Genomic DNA, 22222 nt, shown 5'->3' with positions numbered 1-22222 from the left:
TGGTGCTGAGTGGGTGTTCCGAGAGCCAACAGAGAGTGTCGCAGCAGCAGCGGTGTCGGAGGGGGCAGTGGCAGTGGCTGTGGCAGCCTCTCCGAGGACAATAAAAACCAGCGAACAATTGCCAAATAAATAACTTGACGCACGCTCCGCTCCGCTCCGTCCGTCCGTTTGTTTGCTCTAGTGCCGTGGTTTTTGGGCTTTGCTTTATTTTCATTTTCATTCTCATTTTCATTTCGCAGAGAACACACATACACACACACGCACAAACGCACGCACATGGACACATTTGCTATCATGTTGCATATTAAAAGTGCTCCGGCATCCTGTTTTTGTTTCCATCTTCTACAGGCGCTGCTCATTTTGGCCAGCCGCCGTCTAGTACATCCCTGCACTTGGCTCTTTTTCATTAATAACATGACACAATTCGTGCTGCATTGTTCTAAGCCGACTGCGCCTGAGAGCACTTTTGGCTTCGCCGCCTTCTTATGCTCATTATGCTCATTTGAGGCTTTGTCTTTTGGCCAGACCCAGACCCAGACCCACCATACAGGCTGCCGTTCGTGCTTCAAGCTTGTGTTAACGGCTTCGCTCTCTCTCTGGCTCCAGCTCCGGCTCCGGCTCGGGCTCGGGCCCTGGCAGCTTTTTTAGTCATTTCTTTTCATCATTCATTCAGGCAGACTCCGGCATTCCCTCACTATACCCTCACCCACACCTACAGCCACACGCCAGGTGTGCGGGGCGTACAGCATAGCACCCCAGTACTCATCAGAAAATTCAAATGCAAACAGCCAGGCGGCAGAGAGAAGACAGCAGAAACAAAAGTGCAACTGTGAGTGTGTTTATAGATATGTATACGTACATATACGCATACCCTTGAAAGCTCGTCGGGGCATACGAAGTGCGTAGGGTTGTTTGTTAAGCCAGTGCAAATCTTTTTAATTTCAGTCAATAATTATGTGCAAAAGAAGATTAAGGGAGGAAGTATAGTTAGTAGTTAGTGTCTGCAGTGCTTTAGCTAAATAAATTTAGTTATCATGAGGAATAATTAAGGAATAAAGATTTATTATCCCACTCTCTGAAAATTATGCATTCTCCTTAATATTTTAGATATAGTACTTATGCTTGAACTCTTAGAATATAATTATAATGATTAAAAACCTAAAATGAATAGATTCTAGTAATTAACTTGATTATACATAAATGGCAGCCGTTCCATCTTTAAAAAATTCCATTCAGTAAGAGTATCTCAAAATGTAATTCCATTCCCGTTGTTGTTCCCGTTGCCTTCGCTTTGGCCGACGATGTCCTTAATTATGTGCCAGCAGCCCTGACTGACTGCCACAGTGCCACAGTGCCATACTGCCACACTGACTGCTGAAAGGACACTCGCACACATACTGCCAAACGTCTGCCACACGTTGGCGTTGGCATAGGCGTTGTCAGGCTCGGTACTCGCGGCTGTTCGGCTTGTGGCGGACTCGCGGCTGAGGACGAAGTGTCGTGATGCTCCTGTCCCGTTTCTTCTCGTGTTGCAGAGTTCTTGTTGCGCTTGTTTTATAGCTCTTGTTGGGCCGTTGTTGATGAGTGTCGCTGTTGCTGTTGTTGTTGGTCCTCTCTGAAGTGCGCTCTTGTGGAGGGTGTCATGTCCGCTTAGTTGTTGCCGCACTGTCGTGCCCTCTACTGTTTGCCGCTGTACTTTGAGGCGACACCGCCGATGCCGTCGCCGGAGCCGCCGCCGCTTACTTACTGCTTATTTATGTATGAAGGACCTTAAACTTTCTAGCAAATGAAAATGGCCGTAGCTAACCTGAAGAGACACCAGAGATGGTGGAGGGGCGTACGAAAAATACGAGTATATCTACAACAAATGGCGTAGCTGCTTTTTAATCACAGTCGGCGACGCAGTTTTCAGTTTTCACCTTCCAGTTTCTCTTTTCCATTTGCAAAGTTTTTCACGTGTGTCCTTCTGCCCTACTCCTCCACAGCATCAGCATCCTTGTAGTCCGACACACAAAGGATGACACACAATGCTCACTTTTTTTCTACTCTGCTCTACCTTCCCCTTCCCTTCAGCTGACTGCGTTTCTTCTATTAACCTTCTCTTCGCGAATGAAAAATGAATTTAAGGTTAACAGTTCTCAGAGTTCTGTTCTTTTCTTTGTTTTGTTTTGTTTAGGCCACTTAATTTAAGTTGAAACTAGGCCAGGTCAGAGGTGGTCCTGGTAAATATATGCGGATAGTGGGCACAGCTTAATGGTCAGCCAGGCTGACGGAACTTGAAAAATCTTTTGCAAGCTAATAGCCAACAGGATCAGATCTTTGAGATGAGTTTACTGATGACAATGTCAGGTAGATGGCAAAATGGTTATAAACGAAAGAACCTCGGAATAAATACTAGTTATTAATTTAATCTTGAGTACAAATTAACATAATTTAATAAGTAAGAATGATATGTCTCGTTTGACAACCCTAATGACCTTTGCAGCAAAAAAGCTGAAAAATGTACAAATCTTAACTTGTATTTTCAAGGAATCTAAAAATACAAGGAATACTTAATAGAGACTTAGTAAAGGGAACGAGGAAAATATAACATGTACCTGCAGTGCAACTCCTGGGGGAAAACTGAAAGTTTGTGTTGGAAAGTTTGTATCTCAACAGAAAGTCAATTGAATCTACTTCGTACTGAGCACGAGAACAAATTTTGTTGTAGGGTTGAAGCATTGCTGTAACTCGATTTGAAAGTCATCCAACGCATATCTAACGAAAACTATTGCTTCATTGGATCACGGTGTATAATCCATGCTGTGCCTGGTACTGGTATACAAAGTCCACGGTCGTGTCAGCAGACAGCAGCACGACGCAGAGGCACCCTTTGCTCCGACGCCATAATTTAGGCAATTTTATTGCTCATTCGAGGATGTGTCTGCTAATCTATAATTAAAATTATTGTCATATCATTTGGGAACTGAAAACTTTTGCGTGGCCGAAACTTTTCGCTGCACAAGCGAGGGGAGGGAGTGAAGGCTAAGCCATGAAATAGCTTAACATGCTACCAGTTAAACTGTCCATGACCAAGCTCTCTACCTCTGCCTCCGACTTCCATCCAATCAAATCCGATTCCAGGGCGTAGCAGTAGCGGCTACGTGCCTGTGCATTTGAGCAGCAGATGTCACATGGCCAGGCCCAGGCGGAAACTTTTTGGCCGACAGCAACTTAGATAATTTAACAGAGTGGGGAGCAAAGTAAGGTGCAAAGGACTTCCTTAACCGACTTTTTGGGGTCTCGGGGCCGGTTCCCTACGTGAGATAATGCAAATTTATAGCTGGCAATTAGCGGGTCGCGAATCGCAACCTCAGTCGAGGCCATAACTTAGGCACAAGAACTTTGACTAGTCCCCAACACCGAGCCTAATTGCAGTTGCCAACATGAGAAATCTCGGGCAGAGCTGCGAGTGGATGGATTTTCCGACTGCGTGGAGGAGCGCTGCACGGGGTGCTGTGACAAACCAAAATCCAGTTAGCGTAACCCTCTAAACCATTAATTATCTTGGGAGGCGCTGCGCATACATACGTGCTGTATATATGTATGTCTGATGTGGGCTGCCAAATAGATACAGATACAAGCAAAGGGGCCTGCAGATACAGATACAAATACAGATACGGGCTGCTGCTGACTGTCACTGGCACTGGCACAGGCACAGGCCCAGGCACATGCCGAGCAGCGACGAGTTTGCCGTTTATCTGTTATCCAACAGTTACACTTTTCACACACCAACAAACACCCACAAAAGATGCCCGTCGTGCCGTATCTGTATCTGGGAGATACACACACACGCACACGCGCTCGGAGCGAGAACAAGGCATCAGTTGCAATCTGACTTCAATTCAATTATTTTAGATTAGAATGTGACTGTGTCACACACACTTTTGTCTCTCTGTCAGCTGTCATTCATCCGTTCATATGTTCCATAAAGGGAGGACCAGACCGGGACGCAGACCGGGAGCCCGAAGCTGGTAAAAGGGGGAGGGGACTTCTGGGTGCCAGGAACGTGCCCTATACGACGCCTGTTCTGTCTTGCATTGACAGTTGCGTACTACACATGTGTGGGCGTGCGCCCCTTTTGGGTTCACAGTGAATGTGCTCTACAAAACATTGTCCCAGGGATACTGACTTGAAACGAGCGTGACAAAAGTTACAAATGCCACAGGCCCAATGACGTCAGACCTACTGTGGCTAGAAAATACTCAATTCAACTAAAAAGAAGCAGACAAAAACCAAGAGAATTGATTTGTTTGAGGGAAGAGTTGGGCAATTATTGACCTTCAACATCTTTGGGGAATATTTTTCCATCCAGATGATTGTCGAGTGTTTTCTGGGCAGTTACTGGGCACTATCGCTATTTCAAAAACCATACAGAAAGTTGTCCTTAATTTCAATATACATACACACCGAACATTTAACATTGATCCCTTACATACACGAATTAAATATATTCCTCTACTCTTTGCGTATCGAGCGACAATCATGAATCCCTTATTAGCATAGTTTCTGTCATATATTTTCTGCCCAAAAGAAGGACGTTGCATCTCAAAGATTCCCTGGTTCGATTTCCAAAGTTAAAAGGTTACCAAAAGGCAGGTAAGATCGCAGAATCAGGTAGAAGACCAGACATGTTGATAAAAGTAAGATGAAAAGTGAGAAAATTAACCGGTTTTAGGCTGGGAAAATTTCACCTGACCTTCCATGAGAGCCAAAGAGTATGGAAAATACTTGTAGATTGCGATAAAACGTACACAGTCTTAGACTGGAGGTTAGCTAAAAAGGAAATCCTATCGCACTTGCCATAGTTCCGCTCTTTCTGACTCATGTATTCAATGAACAACAAATGTATCTTAACGATATTTCCACCTTATCAGTGTCAGTAAGCGAATGCGGGCGACTTATTAAGCGGGCATTATGATAGCAACATAAAAGAGGAATTCTGAAAGAGAGATATAGCTATGCGAGAGTGAGAGCCATCAAAGCCATTGTCTGCCAGTCGGGGGTGACCTTTGGCAGCGCCTCCGATATGCAGCAACCCTCTGAGATTGCCAGAACAAACTTATCTATAGCTATGGCTATTGCTACGGCAGCGGCTGCGGCTGCGGATGTTGTTGTTTCCCTCTGCCTCAGCCTGCGTCTGGCTGCCTGCTCTCCCTCCGTACCATCGTCCCGCAGTCCCGTCGTTCCGCCCGGCTTAGGTCTCAAGCGACCGGCCATTGTCAGGCCAATTTAGTTCTGAGCCGAACGTCGACGCGATCAGTAATAATGAAGATCATCTGGGGACTCGTACTGTTGCTGAGTACCGTGCTCACAATGGGCACCTCCCTGCGGGAGAACTACTGCGAACGGAATGTGACTGTGCGGTCCGTGCAGCCCGTGACCAAGCAGCGAACCATTGTCAAGCCACCGTCCAAGTGGAAGTTCTGGAAGAAGCCCGAGAAGAAGACCGAGTTCTACAACGCCGAGGAGGAGCAGGTCACTTACAAGCTGGTCAGCGAGTGCTGCCAGGGCTTCATCCAGGTCGAATCGGGTCTCTGCGAACCCGTCTGCGATCGGGGCTGTCCCGCCCATGCCAGTTGCGTAGCGCCGCAACGGTGTCAGTGCATTAGCGGTTACATCTCCGCCCTGAACCACCAGGACGGAACCCACTACTGCGAGCCCATCTGCGAGAGGGGCTGTGCCAGTGGCTCCCAATGCGTGTCGCCCAACACTTGTTCCTGTCGCGAGGGTTACCAGCAGCTGGCCCCCTCTGGCGACGGTGTCAGTGGCGACTGCGTGCCCACCTGTCAGCTGGGCGACGGATGTTCCAACGGCAAGTGCGTCGACGTGGAGCGCTGCTCCTGCAATCCAGGCTATTTGTGGGACAAGGAGGAGGACAGATGCACGGAGGTCAGTGCCGAGTCGATCGCCGATGAGCTGGAAACAACTGAATACAGTACAATGGAAGCAGCCACCGCAACTGCCACCGCTACTGCCGCCACCGACTGCCCGGAGGACTTTATACTCTTCCGCGGCGAGTGTCGGGAGAAGCAGTTCAACAGCAACGAGTCGGGCTGTCTCCAGGGCGGCTGCGGTCCACACCAGACCTGCAACGAGTCGGGCCTCTGCCAGTGCGCGGACGGCTATGTTCCGGAGGAGGGCGCCGATCAGAACGCCAACCTCAGCTGTCGCCGCACCCTGCTCGACCAGATACTCAGCCTCGACGCAGCTACCGATGACGAGGACGAGTTGAATCCCTGGACCATTCCCATCATCGGTGTGGCCAGCGGTGCGCTCTTCGTGCTGCTGCTGGTTGGTCTGCTCGGCGGAATGCGCCACCGCCAGAGACGATCTGGTCCCAATCCCAAGCCCAAGGAGGGGGAACTGCAGTGTCAGTTCTCGCAGAAGAGCTACGACGTGGACGAGTGGGTGCCATGAGGTGAATCTGCTCAGGTGGGTCTCATGAGTTCGGCTGTGTTAGATCATCTTTGATTTTTTGTATATTATAAATATTATTTGAGAATAAAGCTTACGGATTTTAATTGTGAATGTTGGAATGTAACGAGTGGAATTATGTACATTAAGGGCTGAAGATATAAGTAGGAGGCTGATATTTAGAGTCCAAACATTTTACTTCGTCTGAAATTATTTTTACCTTTTAGGGTGGTAGTTATTTCAGACAGAATCTTTTCTGTATATGTACATAAGTCGGAGCCTGGAGGATTGTATTGCTAGCATACACCATAGGCTTACGAATCACAATTAATTAAGCTTTCATTGAGAAACAATGATTAAAAATGTTGTGCATTTTTGCTTCATAATAACTAAGTACAATGTCAGTGGCTAATCACTTTCCACGTACTAAATTTAGATTTATGATAAAAGAAACTCCCCTCCACCCGCAGAAACTCATCAATGACTAAGGCTCTTATTTCGTCTCATTCATTTATTATGTGTCTAAATGATTAATGAATGTTCAACTGAGTGCATTTCTTGCACTTTGACTGCTTCCTTATCAGCCTGAGCTTCTGTTCAGGGAAACTCAATAGAATAAATGCCCCAAATTGTACGAATTACTTCAAAGAGCATTGAAAATAACTCTGAATGCATTTTCAAGGGAACTGACGTTCAGCAAACAGATAAACTGATTGAGAAAATGCTCGTGGAGTCTTTTAATCGTTCGAAGTTAGTATCGTGCTGTGTTTTGTGTGTTTTGCTAGTGGATTCAAACTGTTTACAGCGCCATTCCGCCATTAGGTTGCTGATTGTAAGTCCCTCAGCTGCCATGTGCGCTCATATGCCGATTACACGGATATATAAATAAAAAATTCATAAATACGGGCATGTGAGGAAGGAGAGCCACAAGCGAGGCAACAAAGTGTCTAAAAATACTCATATATATGTACATATGTATAGTGCCTACATACATACATATATACACAAATACCCCTAATACTTGGCGCTGGGAGTGTGCGGAAAAGCAGCGGAAACATAATATAAAATATATATGTACAATAGATGTGAAAAATATTGGGGTTTTGTTTTACTCTACATATTTTTGAATCTTAAAAGTACATTTTCGTCCATTGCTTACACATCCGCATCAATGGACCAACATTTTTGTGTATCTGTGTCTGTATCTGTATAAATGTATCTCGCAGCGGCACAAAGATCTTTTAGCCATAATCGCTGCACATTTGTATATATTTCGCATAGAACTAACACATAGAGAGCTGAGCTTTAAGGTAAACAGGGAGAGAAGAGAGAGTTATCACAGAGAGACGACTCTCAAACGGATAAAAAGAGTGGGAGTGTGTGTGTGTGCAGCAGAGAGAGACACAAAGAGACGGACCCAAGTGCGTGAGAGCGCATAAACATTGACAGCGTGTAAATTCTTAGAAAAATTCTCGTACAGCAGGAACAACCGACGCACAAAAGACCGCTCTCTCCAGCCCCCCTCTCCACTTCTAAACGCTTCACCCCCAGGACCTCGACTAGGACCAGGACCCTCTGACAGCAGCAGCATCAGAGGCAGAAGTAGAAACACCAACGACAACAACAGCAACGAGAATACTTAAAGCTTCTTTAATTTTTATGTTGTTTTTTCTTCTCTTTGTCGGTGCCTTGAGTGCGTCCGCGTCTGTGTGTGTGTGTGTGTGTGAATATCTGTGTGGGCCTCAGCCATTCTCTTTGATTGCTTTTGTGCGTGCCTCTGTGTGTGTGTGTTGGTGTAACCTTTGCTGGTGAACATTTTTGCGTGGGAAGTTGCCCAAGGACATGGACTCGGCTCAACTCAACTTGACTCGACTCGACTCGTTGCTCGCTTTTGCCTTTGCCTTGGCTCTTGCTCTGTTTCCTCCCCATCGCCTTTTCCTCCTCCTCCTTCCTGTCTTGGTCTTCCTCGAGCTCGGCATTTTTCCTGCTCATTTTTCTACTCTCTGGTTTTTGCCCAGCTTGCTCTTTTGCTGCTTAGTTATTTATTTATTATTTGTTGTTTGCAAAATTTATTTTAGTCAAGCAAACGAACAAAATGTGCCAAGTACTCTGCGAAATTTTTAACTAGAATTCTGAGCACAATACTGAGCATATACATATGTATGTGATTTATAAGTGAAAAGTAAAAATAGTTACCATAAAGATTCCGCGCTGCTGGTTGACTTTTCCCTAGTTTTAAGCAAAGCATTTTCACGGCTCGTTTGGCCACAAAATGACAGCGTTATGGTGCGGGGCATTAGGATGGGGGAGGGGCAGTAGGCGGCTGGAAGTAAAAGTTGCCGCAGTTCAAGCTTTAACCCTGACAGCGAGTCAAGGGATTCATTCATGGGATAGGGCTGGGCGCTTTTATTTTCATACAATACTCGCATATGGACAGTTCCCCGGGTCGCAACGTACTTTCGCACGCTTTGATGTAAAAAAAAATAGAAAACAAAAATGTACGTACGCGAGCAAGAACTTAACTTTGGCTTGATCTAGTAAAATAGAAAAGTCTGAAAAACGAAACAGAATATTCTAAGGCAGTTAATTTATTTTAAAAGAGGATTAATGTTGGTTTCTATCGAGAATTTATACAATTAATAATCTGTATTTGAGTTTTTTAAATTAATCTAAGTACCGTTTTTCCATGTGTTTTTTTTTTACTTTATCGCCTTACATTTCTTCCTAAATAATTTCATATTTCCTTAACAACCAACTTAGTTGGCTTTTTAGAGAGAATTAACGGAAAAATTTCATCAAGAATCATCTTTCTTATAGGAGACAATAAAAATACAAAAAAAAAAAACCGAAAACTTACTGAACTTTTGCTTATTTGAATAGGTTTTTCAGATCAAAGTTAATGGAATTATATGCCATTTGGTTAAAATAATTATTTAAATTCATGTAACTTTAGAAAATAATATCGGGATAAAAGTTTATGGGAATGGGCTTATATTAGCTTTTGGTTATTTGATCTCTGGGGACTTTTCCACGGTAATGCCAATTTACGACGTTGAGGAGATGAAATTGGGAAAGAGTAAAAAGAGAAATTAGGACTCTGTAGAAGCCATTTTATCTTTAATAAAAATATTCAATAATATATATAAAATAGTATTTAAACAAAATGTGGCTTACAGAAATTATGGACTGATGCTCTTTACATACTCTTTTTAATCAAAGTTTAATAACTATCCAATTAGAATGATAATTTTGTGACTTTTCCATTAAAAATTCACATCTTCCTCGTTTCTTCGTCTTGCATATTCCGCTCATCGGAAAGTGCTGATTGGTGCTATGGACAAACTATGGCCGCATTGTCCTGCGCTCGAATTTGAACCTGAGTTGGATGGTATGAATCATTAGGAAAAGTGCAGCTGGCTATAATTGAGAATAATATAATAGTATAAGAACGATCGGTGAAAAAAGCAAGTCGTTGTGAGAAAAACTTTTCACATTTGCACAACAACATTTTTTTTACATACCTCGTAAAGATTTGTTCAATCAGTCCAATATATCTTACGAGTATATCTGCCAAAGCTACAAAATATGTTATAGATGGTTGGGGGTTGCATCGGGTCATCCTTGCAGCCTAGATTTATTGGTTGTTTATCTTCAAGGTTAAATATATTACTTATATGGATCCATGAGTTGGGAAAATCGACCGGAAACCCTTTTCGTATGCATATCTTGTGCTGTATTTTACGGCATATTTTCATGCGCATTCAACAGATTGATTTACAATGGTACAGGGAGTGGGGGGATAAATTCCCTCAAGTAAAACTGGTGATTCCTCACTGCCTGCCGAGAGAGTTGGAGTTGTTTTCCTTGCAGTACGAGAGTTCCATTTATTATCGTTTCCCTCTTAATGGGGAACTTCAATTCTTCCACCAAAGATGCAGAAATAAAGTAAAATCAAGCAGCCACTCCTCCCTTCTCTGCTCATTTTCCCGTGCTTCCCTCTCGACTGTGCGGGAAATTATTCAGTGTGTACTTGTTGATGCAGCCCTCGAATAACACTTACTACCCATGGCCCCAGCCCCAGCCCCAGCCCCAGCCCCACCATCTACCATCTTCCAGCTTCCATCACTTTCTTTCTCTTTCTCTCTCTGCTTACCCCTGCGTGGCTGTGGCCCACTGCAGCTTCTGCAAAAATGCATTGTCGGAAAGTAGGTCGCTGCAGTTAAGCCAGCTCTGTGTGAGTGGCAGTGGCAGGTGGCAGGGGGACCCACTGCAGCTGCAATGGGAAATACCAGTGGCAGCCATCAAATATTAACCACCAGTTGATCCTGTGCAACATGCTTATATAAGTATATCCCTCTGACACGCCCACGCCCACGTCCACGCCCTCCTGCAGCCCAATTAACTTGTAGAAGGCTGAGAAATATGTATGTGGAAATTCGGCGCTTTTTTGTGGGCCGGCCACTTTATGGTCGAAAGCTTCTAAGCCCAGGTGGAGGGGGGGGGGGGGGGGGGGGGTATGACGGTTTAGGGGAGAGTTGAAGATCTAGGGGCGTGGCAAATGCAACTTCAGCTTGCCACTTTTGCCGTCACGCCCAGTTAAATAGCAGCTGCAGCAGCAACAAACACAGTTGACCTATTTTTGCGAACGTACGCAGACTGAAATTATTTACAGCACCAAAGAGAGAGGCACGCAAAGCGCAAGAGAGAGGGAAGGGAGAGAGAGAGAGAGAGGGACAGAGAGAGAGAGAGAGAGTGAGAGGTGCCACAGTGCGTGGCACATATGTATGGTGCAAGAGCAGGGCGGGGGTAATGGGTTTCAATAATAACAGAACGTCGCCTGCTTCCTCCTTATTCTGCACCAATTTTGCTTCTTCATAATTTTGCAAGCCGATGTTTGCTGCATGTTTATTGTCAAGCTGTAGCAAGGCCACGCCCTACTAGCAGTACACTAAACAAAACTTTATGGCGGCCATGACTGGAAACGTAGCTCAGCGAAAATTATATACCTTTTTCTCAAACAACAAATAATTTACCCACAGACTTTCAGCTCTAAACAGGAATCTACTGTTTTCTTTCAATGCATACATTTTTCATGGATTGTTTCTTGGATTTTTTTCTGAGTGTAGGCGCTGCAATTAGAGAGCTCACGAACATACGTAAACACACAGAGACATACTCCTAATGCACATCCTGAAGTATGTTAATAAGTTTCGCATTACAAAAAGCGAAGTTCCAAGAGGATATCCTCATAAACTGCACTCTATATTGAAGGGTTTCTATGTGTGTGTGTGTCTGACATTCATGGAGTTGAGCTAAGGGAAAAAGTTATGCATTCTCGTACGTACACGCACACATCCCTATAAATATTTGTTTGTATATTCGTATTTTTATGCTAAAATATTTGTGCTCGTGGCTGACCTAAAAAATCATTAAATGTTTGAAAAAGCGTTTTTTACCCGTCTCAACATCCCACTCTGGCTGCTCCTCCACCTCCACCTCCTCCGCCTCCTCCTCCACTTTCTTTCTGGTCTTCGCATTTTTTTATTTTATTTTACTTTATTTTATTTTTGCCTTTTAGAAAGCAAAGTGCCCAGCCCGCAAAGCATTTAAGTTAATGCACATGGAATCACTTACAAACTCGTACATATGGATATGGATGTGCCTGTATATACCATACACATATGTACGTATTCATCGGTTTTTCACATATACCTCAGACGGGTATATGTACACGGCTATACCTATGTATGTTCTGCTGAAATGCGGCTTGACAGCTCTGCCATAGGAACCAGAGGGTTCGCAGGCGAGCTGCGAAACTTTGTGGCTGGCTTTCACTTTATGCAGTGCATCATACATCGCTCCATTGAAAATATAATTAGGTCTGCCACAAGCCAAAGGAAATTAGAAATCGCTGACCCGATTCGCTGGGGCTATGCATATTCCCAGAAAGGTTCTTTGCTTAATCTAAATTTTTGCAATTACTTGCAAAGGACTATCTTTTAAAACCAGTATTCCAGAAACTATTCCAGAAACTCTGAAAAAGCTTTTCGAATATTTCTAGATCTACCATCATTGAATTCCCAAGTGAAAGGAAAACTATCATGAAAGAGTTTTATTTCTGGTTAAGTGAAATTATCAACGATCTAGCTAATTGTTAGTGGGCTGTGGGTTGGTTATACCTGTCATAAAGCTCCTGGAAAGGAGCCCAGATGTGTGATCCCATCTCTTTAGTCGTCAAATCCACAGGACTAGGACTCCATGGTTTTGTCTTTGGGTAGCTGCCTTCAATTAAAATTATAAGATAAATTTCCTAGCAGCTGAACGGAGGGTTATGGCAAAAAAAAAGGTTAACGAGTTGCCATATATAAACTTTTACTGCAATATTTTGTGGCACGATTCTCCCTCTGCCACACTAGGGCCACACTTCAGAGGGAGCTGGGTTGCCTTTGGACGACAGCTGCGCTTCGAATAACTCAACTGTGCGTTAAGGCCGGGCCCAAGAGAAGTTTAGCCGGTGGAACATCAGCCAGGGGGTATGTAAAGTGTTTGAGGTGGGGGTCGCGGGGGAAAATGGGTGGAGCACGGCGACACTGACACAATCCTCCCTCCAACTGGCAGTGGCAGCGTCGTCGTCGTCGTCGTCGTCGTCGCCGCCACGTAACGTTAGGCAGCCTGATTATTGGAGCAAGAATTAATTGAAAATGTTGGTCAATTGCCTTGTAGGCAGCGGCACGGCAGTCCGGGGGAGGCGGCTGTACGCAATCTGCTTTGGCTTTGGCTTTGGCTGTGGGGCGACTGCACTTCCGCCCGCTGTGCAATTTATGGCGATGATGATAATGATGGCAATGATCATCTGCGCCAGCATTAGTAATTATTATTTACTCCATGGTGCAGCGAACTTCGCTGCAGCTCCTGCTCATGCTCCAGCTCCTGGCCCATCCTCATGGCAACTATTTTTAAATGCCCCAACATTAATTAGTTTTAATGGAGTTTGAGGTTAGTTCCCGTTTCCTCAGACTGAGTGAAGGATATTGGAAAACGGTCTAGCCACGAACAAAGGACTAAGCAGAGCCGGCAGCTGCTTGCTTCTGGCTGCTTGTCCAACAGCTTAAATAATCTTAAATGCATTTAAGATGCGCAGCGATCGACCATCATCAGATTGTGAAAGATGAGCTTCTTGAGTACTTACTCGTGCTTGCTTTTGTTCCGAGTACTCGGAGCCAGAGTTAATTGTTTTCTTCCAAGTGCTGGAGGGGCGAATGGGCGAATGTGGCTCAGAGATTTATGACTTTCATAATTTTGGCTCGCTGTAGGGAAGGTTCTTTCTCAAATTGATTGATTTCGTTTTAAGTATTGGTGGGGCTTGTCTAGATAATGCAGATGTAACAAGAACTGATAAATTAAGCTTAATTGGGATGTTGTTCAAAGCTGTTAGTTATGGCTCACTGTGTACCATATAAAGATGTTAATAGCATCGACATTTAATTAATTTCAACGGCAATAGTGATATTGTCGCCGGCGTACATGCAGGAAATATAGTTGTTAGACTAATGTTCAAGATAAATTAGAACTAATTTGACTGAAAGAACTAAGCATGCAATCAAAGTACAAATACAAATACTAATTTCGAGGAAATCGTTCTACAAAACAGAAGGGGCAGCGGTATATACTTTATAGTTTCCAGTAGATCTAAAATAAATCGTGATGAAGTTCTGCAAAAAAACCACACCAAGCACCAACTAATAATGGAAGGTAGTACGAGAAAGAGTTACAAAAAAGGTTGGGGATCGCTCTGTGGTATAGCACAATCGGCTTCGATGCAATAATATTATTTAATTATTTCCCATAGACATTTTGCGTAAATTTAGCTAATCATAGTGAATTTCTAACCGAATGTACATATGTCAGGCCATGCTGTGTCCTGTTCCTTTCAGCTGACCGCAATTATAGTGGGGAATACCGAATAGTTTAAGATTGCTGACACTCTTGGGCGTTCAAACACTTCAAGATATTCGTAAACGGATAGAAATTCCATAGCTGGATTCCATTTAGTTTGCAACGTTGTGGTTCAATAATTCGAATTGCCTCTGGCAAGGCCTCAAATTAAGTTGTCATCCTCGTAGTTTTGTTTCACTCCAGATCTGGACACTGGACACCCCGACCACGAGCTGAAGAGACAAACACGTACATGGGTAGAATCCTTTGGCAGACAATCGACAAATCGTGATTACAGTTGCCACAAATTAAAGTCGGTTTTGCATTACTTCCCCACTCCATGCCCATTCCGAGCCGACGGTATTGCGTTACGAGCACTAATAGCATGCACTGTTCGAGAGCAGAGCTATCTAAGGCATTCTATCTATATGCATTTTACCGGAGAACAACTGCCCAAGCAATGAAAATCAAAATGAAATTGCGTGCAGCCTTCAGCCTCGCATGGCCCAGCCCCAGCCAGCTGCTGGCCCACCCCCTCTGCCCATCTTCGCATTCACCGTCTTTCCATCTTTCCGTCTCTCCATTTGTCCCGCTATGCCTATTTCTTTTACTGTGGCACGAGGATAACATTAGGTAGGAAACAGCATTTTTCCAGCAGCATCCAGGGATACCATTTCAGCAGAAACGAGCTTAAGAGAGTGGCCAGCGCGAAAGAGCAAGCGTGTGGCTCCTCTCTTGACTGCGTGTGCTGGTGTGCGTGTGTGTGCCGGACTTAATTTGATTTTGAGACCGAAGCACCCTGTATACGCTCTTTAAGTGTTTGTTTATGCGTGGCATGGGGGTGGAGGCTTAGAGAGGGTGGAACGTGAACGAGGAGCCCCAAGGAAATGGAGAAGCCGAGGGCAGCCTGCACATCTGCCTAATAAAATTCATTAAAAAGGCAAAGGAAACGTTGAGAGTTCTCAATGCTCTCAATACTCTTGTTATCGTTGGTGTTGCTGGTGTGACATTAATTTTTACTTAATTTATTTTTGCGCCGTCGCAGGACTAGCTCTTCATCCCCTCCGCCCCACATCCCACATCCCCTTTGGCTCCTTCTGCTGCTGTTTCCGCTCTTGCCCCTTCTCTACAGATTTCTATTGCCTGTGAGTCAGTTTTCGCTCTTGCTTTCGTTTTTCGTTTATATGTAATACACACACACACACACCCGAATATATATATGTATATATATACATATATTTATATCTACACCTATACAAATATACATTTTTCGCATTCACCGACATTGCTCCGGCTCCTGCCCCTGCCTCTTGCCCATCTTCCAGCTCATTTGCCGCTTCGACGACAAAATTTCAGTTTTCAGTACGTTAATGTGCAGTGGGTTAGGATAAGGTGACTGAGGGGTTGAGGAGGTTGGGTGGTGTTAGAGGAAGGATGGGAAGTATGAGGTGGATGTGCTTTAAGTGCCTCTGAGATTGTGTGTGGGCAAACCCGGGTGGGGGAGGACGGGCGGAGGGCCTGAGCGGGGTGTCAGCTCATTGGAAATATGGGTCAAGTTGTTGCCGTCTGTGCTAAAAATGCAGTCGCCGTCGCAGTCAGCGTCCGGGTGAGCGTGAGCGTCGTCCAAATGGCAATAATTGCTGTGGCGCATTAAGGGTTAATCCTATCGCCTCATTCCGGGCAGGATATCGTATATTGGAATGGAATGCTCGTACAGCTCCTTTGTTCTGTTTGCTCTGGAGGGGCCCCCAAGTTAATCGCCCCAAAATGATTCTTATTTATTGTTGCAGCTCATTGGAATTTATATTGTATTAAAAATGTTTAATGGCTGTTGTGTTCTACAAGCGACAGTCTGAGTATGTGTGCGTATAAGTGTTGGTCGGTTGGTCAGTCGGTCGGTCTTTAATCCGCATACAGCCACAAATAAAATAGCTCTATTTATGCCGATGCGATTGCTGCTCAGTTTCGGCTTACAATTTGTTTGCTTATTAAACGAACCGATGAAAAAATGTGGGCAAATTCCAAAATGTAATTACCTTAATAAATAGTTCTCGGTTTCAATTGAAGAATTAATTAGTTATTTTATTTGGGTTACTTTTAAATAGGCTGGTTTTTTATTTAATTAAATCGAATCAGATCAAATATTTCATTATGGATAGTCACGAAATTGTTTATTTGTTCTTTAAAAAAATTGTAATTTGTCGAAAAATGTTATGTTTGTTGTTTTTTTTTTTTTGATAATAAATATACATGCAAATAATAAAATATAGCAAGAAACTTACTTTTACATAAACGCTGGTACAAATACAGGAGATTTAAATAAAATAATTATGACAATCATTTACAATTTAAAAACGAGGGGAACGTTGTGAGTTGCTGCGGAGACCGAAACTCTACATTTATACCCGATACCTAGTCAATATGCTCTCCTCCGGCAGACGCCGCTAATATTAAACGACACGACAAAGAATGCGTGCGAGAGAGACAGAAAATCAGTCTGAGCGTGACGTCGGACGCTGCGTAGCCACTGCAAATTGATTTGTTCCTTTTGGCTATAAAAATGATCCGATCTGATCCAGATTCAGCAATCTGATAGATATGGTCATTCTCTATGATTGTGCGTTTTTAGTTTTCTCGAATCTTCAATATTGTGTATGCCACAGATTTTTGTCATTTGTGTGGGCGCAAGAGGGTGGGGCGAAATTTTGAGACCAAACGGTCAAGGTCCGATATCACAGGAGTATGGATACCAAACTTGGTTGCTCCAGCTCTTATAGTCTCTGAGAGTCTCTGGTGAAAATGGATCTGTGGCATCCACAATTTCAAAGATACGAGAAAACAGAAAACGTAGAGGATGACTATATGTTCTAGAGTGTAAAATCTGAGCCAGATCGTAAAATAATTATAGCCAGAATCAAGAAAACAATTTCATTCTCTCTCGCTCTGTCTCTCTCTAACACACAGGTTTCATGGTCGGTTTTGCCAATTGCAAAATGTGAGTTCAAGGATCTCAGAGACTATAAGAGCTAGAGCAACCAAATTTGGTATCCACACTCCTATGATATCGGACCTTGACCGTTTGGTCTCAAAATTTCGCCCCACCCTCTTGCGCCCCCACAAATGACGAAAATCTGTGGCATCTATAATATTGGAGATTTGAGAAAACTAAAAACGCACAATCATAGAGAATGACCATATCTACCAGGTTGCTGATTCTGGATCATTTCTATAGCGAAATGGAGCAAATCAATTTGCAGTGGCTACGCAGCGTCCGACGTCACGCTCAGACTGATTTTCTGTCTCTCTCGCACGCATTGTTTGTCGTGTTGTTTAATATTAGCGGCGTCTGCCGGAGGAGAGCATACTGACTAAGTATCGAGTATAAATGTAGAGTTGCGGTCTCCGCAGCAACTCACAACGTTCCCCCTCGAGCTATTTGCATTTATACCTCAACCCATCCATTGTCTACAATTATCTTTTGAAAGCTTGCCAAGTGATGGGTGAGAAATGGGAATCCCCCTCTTTTGATTTTGTCGGGCTATCGAATGGACTATTAAGGATTGTATTAGCCATATTTTATGGGGATTCGGTTACGGCAAACGCCATTTGGACCTGCAGCAACACTAATTTGGTAAATCACAATCTGGCGAAGTGTTTCTTGGGGGTTGCTGTGATGAAAGGGGTGGCCGTTGTCGTGGCCGCCTTTGTATGTGAGAACGAGTATGAGTGTGCGTGTTGTGTTGTACGGACTTCTGGCCATAATGGGCATGTAATTTATTTTTGGTTCTGGACATTCTATATTTCGTCGAATGGGCCATGTTAAATGCCAAGCTGTGTTGTTGTAAACGCAGTTTTCGAACGCTCCAAAAGGGATGTTGAGACAACCTTTTGTTGGTCGTTTCTTTTATTTTATTGTTAAAAAATCGCTTGCTTTATTATATTTCGGTCGCCTTTTTCTATTTTTCTGGCCTGTCCGTGGTTGTTGGTCGTGTTGGTCAGGAAAGTTGGGCTTTTATGATTTTTAGTTTCATCTGAGATGCTCTGGTGCGTGGAAAGGGTGCTGTGCTCTGCTGTAGTTGCTCCTGCTCCTGCCATCCAGTAATGTGTCCTGTGGAATGGGTTAGTTGTATTCGGGTCGGGTTCGCTGGGTTCATACTACTATGGTATGGTATGGCCCATTAAATTGGCCATATTTTCTGCTCATAAGCAGACGCTGGCATCGCATAGTTTATGTTTCGATTGCACAACCTTTGGGTCCTTCCCCTCCTCCTCTTTCCAACATATACATTCTGTTATGTTGAAAATTCTTGCTCAATGAGTTGGAAGCATATACTAGGGTGTGGCTTTCTTTTGGGTGGAACTTCTTTTGTGGAAGGGTTAAAGGTACTTTAACAAATGAAAGAGATATTCGCATTATATCCAGAAACATACAATTTTTGTTTACCTATTTATAAGAGTTGTTAATCTTGATTAAGATGTCAAAAATAACGTTACTTATATTTTAGCTGCTCCGTCTGCGATGCCACATTTCTGTCATTTCTTAATCGATTACTTTGGAGTCTCTTGAAAGTGGGACTAGCCCTGTTTTAATCTTTTAGCCCCACCATTTTTCGACTTGCTTTAAGTAAATCCTTCTGTATAGCCGCTTGGCATGCCTTCTCCCAAAAGATTCCTGATTCTTTTTTAACACTCAGGGAGTCCAGGGACTTGCTCTGCATCTGCTTCGATTCGAATTCAATTTCCTTTCCGAAGAGGAACATTTTAAAGTGATGAATTGCATTGCCAGTCCCAGTGGCAGTTGCAAGGGCTGGCCGCTTGGAAAAGAAATAGTCTATTGAACTTTGACTTCGGCCCATGGTAATGTGGCGATGGTTAAGGGGATGGAGATCGGTACGGCATTTCTAGCGATCCTGGTCATGTTTGGCTTCGGTTTGCATTGTAAGTGCATATAAATTATTGTTTGAGCGGCAGGCAAAGGAAGTATGTTACAGTCGAGGCGGAATGCCGATGCCCCAACCAAGGCGTGGCACAACACGAGTGGGGCACCGTCATGTTCGAACGCCCTTACATGTACATATCTCGCATCTCCTAGCAACCTCATGAATATTTGTTGTTGTCGTTGTCGTTGTCGTTGTCCTTGTCGTTGTCGATGGTGTTCCCTGTCGTTGTTTGGTCCTCCCTTGTTGGTCCTCGCCCTCGCCTGGACAGCTCTCCCTATATGGTTCCCTATATGGCATTGTTGGTTGCATATTTATATATATTAAAAACTGGTAAACACTTTTGCCAAGCACATGCAGAGTGCCTTTGTCTGTGCGCCTCTGTCTCTTTCCATGTGTCGCCTGTCGGCAGGCAAACATAAATCATCCGTAGCCGGCGCATAAATAATAAATGCACACAGAGGCACTCTTATGCGTGGGATTCTCTATAGGTACTCGAGCATGCGTATACATGTATGTGTATAAGGTTCTGGTGTAAGTTTATAATTATTTTCATTTTTGGATTTAAAGTTTTCTTCGCTCTCAGCCTTGTTCAACCATTATTCATTGCAAGGGACAAGTGCTCGAATGTCAATTGAAGCGATTCATGTGTGTATCATGGAGCGATTCCCTAAGAAATTGTAAATACAAATTGGCCAGAAAATTCACCAAACTTCGAAAATGGAGCTCAGGATAAATAAGCTTGGGCATAGCCTTTTCTTTGCAAATTAATTATTGACTCCTGTGGTGGAAGATAAATCTTGCTGAAACAAAGGATTTTTAAATTAAAATATTATTGATAAAACGGACAATAAAGGTTAGGTCCCAGCTTACATTCAAATAATTTGCTTGTTACTTAAGCCATGTCAGCCACTGAAGGGTTTAAAATCTTGTAATTATTTAACGTTGGAATACTCTTTTGTTTTCATGGGAAAGCCTGTGAAAGCTGTTTTAAGACTTTGCGGGCATTGTCATGCCCGAGAATCCTTTATCGAAAATAAATACGGCCACTTCACAGTCGCTGGCTTAGCCGAGCGAAATGGGCACTAAATTCTTGTCACATGCAAAAGAAACAACTTGCAAACTCCTTCTCTCATCTCCTTGTTCCCTCAGAAAGAGCTCGCAGTTTGTCATCAACTTTTAGCGGTTAGCCGGGAACGGGAAAAAAGAAAAGAGAATGCTGAAAAATGTTTCTCAAAATCCACTTGTACAAATATTAATTTTCCGGCATTGCGAAAACTGTCGCCAGCTCTCTCTCGGTCGCTGGCTCTGAAACAACACCAAACAGCATCCGAGGCAATGGCAGAGGAAGAGGCGGCCAAGAAAAAGTCTGGCCGAAACATGGCTGGGAACATTTTAGCACATTATTCTTATTTCCAGCCGCAGAATAAAAACTGCAAGTGGAATGGCTAGAAAGAGGGCAGCCAAGGCCGGGCAATGCTGGAAAAAAACAAATTCTTCTTTTCGCAAAACGAATTCATAATTCATTGAGCCAGCTGTGGGGAGATTTGGGGAGATGTGGGGAGGAGCTCGCTAGACCACACCACACCAAGCGTTTGGTATCATTTACACCATGCATTTTGGCCATTTCCATCTCTGGGCTCTTGCCCCAAACCCAAACGCAAACCTAGCTCCACCTCCCTCCCCTCCCGTTAGCATGCAAAAACCATTTTTTGCTCTGTGCGCTGAAAATTAATTTGCTCACGCGCCAAACGGAAAAACTCCCCGGAACGGAATGGAACAGTCTCTCGAGTCCGAAAAAATGGTTTCATCTGCAATGCGACGCAAACAGTTGCCCATTTTCGCCCGTCCACCATTCGGCCACGCTTTGCCTCCATTTACGCTGAACTCGCGTCTGAGCTGGTCGTTCATTTTATGCGACGACCATCGCATAAATTTCATAAAATTTCATACATCAATACTGGCGTGGCGGATGGTGAGCGATGGGAAACGAGTGGGAAGCGGCCAAAATTGGTAAGGAAAATGCGAAAGAATTCTGCGGCTGGTTGGCACTTCAGATGATTAGACGGACCACAACTCGTCGAATATTTTACTGCGATTGCAATAAAAATCATTCGTTTGCCGTTGCCATTGTCCATGTGGCGTACGCCCAATATTTCCATCAGGCAGCGAGCCAAGAAATAAAGTTTCACCTACATTTGTACATTTGGGACCCTCGCCTTGCACCTCCTCGGATGTTGCAAGCATCATTTTTGAGTGGATTCGTTGTTGTGGCTGAAGCAAGTGACCCATAAAATGCCCCCCAATCCGCCGCCGACAACTGTTGCAACCTTCCTGTTGCTCCAGTCCCAGCAGCTGTCCCTCGTCATCGCTTTATGCACACCATTTCTACATTTCTATACATTTTCTGGGCAGGGCTGGTTCAATTGCAGCTTAAACGCTGTTTTGTGCACTCCCTCGGACATTTTTGACAGCGATTTGTTTCAATGGGGAGTTATTTTCGACTGCTTTCTTGCTGAGAAATTGAAATTCAAATGGTGCATTTGCAGGAGTTGATAAAATAAACAAGAAAGGACATCCCTACATCTGGAAAAATATCATGCTACATGTATATTGATATTACCATTTCAATTATTTTCAGAGTCAACAAATATTTTTGGAACGAAGGGATAAGATTTCTTGTTTAGCAAACCAATTTATGTGGCGTACGTGTTGTCGTGTGTTGCCAATGTTTTAAATTCAAAACATTTTTTCCGATTACATGTCAAAACAGCAAACCCTTGCCAGCAGCCAGGACAAAATGCAGAAAAACTATTTCAATTTTTTCACTTCAAATGGCACTGACAGCTGAGAACTGAACTTTGACAGGAAAGCAAACAAACCCAGAGGGAAGC

General features: G+C 43.8%; 2 protein-coding genes across 7 annotated transcripts in view; both read left to right on the top strand.

The window, feature by feature from the left end:
* LOC108162212 (neuronal acetylcholine receptor subunit alpha-7) overlaps positions 1-22222 on the top strand; it is a 64629-nt gene that overhangs the window by 3077 nt on the left and 39330 nt on the right. The window lies entirely within an intron of this gene.
* LOC108162218 (multiple epidermal growth factor-like domains protein 10) lies at positions 5263-6570 on the top strand. Its single transcript, XM_017296835.2, has one exon. It carries the CDS (start codon positions 5308-5310, stop codon positions 6457-6459), a length of 1152 nt encoding a protein of 383 aa, XP_017152324.2. The 5' UTR covers positions 5263-5307; the 3' UTR covers positions 6460-6570.

This window comes from Drosophila miranda, chromosome 4, assembly GCF_003369915.1.
Source record: "Drosophila miranda strain MSH22 chromosome 4, D.miranda_PacBio2.1, whole genome shotgun sequence".
Lineage (NCBI taxonomy): Eukaryota > Metazoa > Arthropoda > Insecta > Diptera > Drosophilidae > Drosophila > Drosophila miranda.
The sequence above is the reverse complement of the archived record's forward strand: the minus strand, read 5'-3'. Positions and strand labels throughout refer to the sequence as shown.

Coding starts and splice junctions, on each gene's coding strand:
- LOC108162218 (XM_017296835.2), top strand. CDS start 5,308: ATGAAGATCATCTGGGGACTCGTACTGTTGCTGAGTACCGTGCTCACA.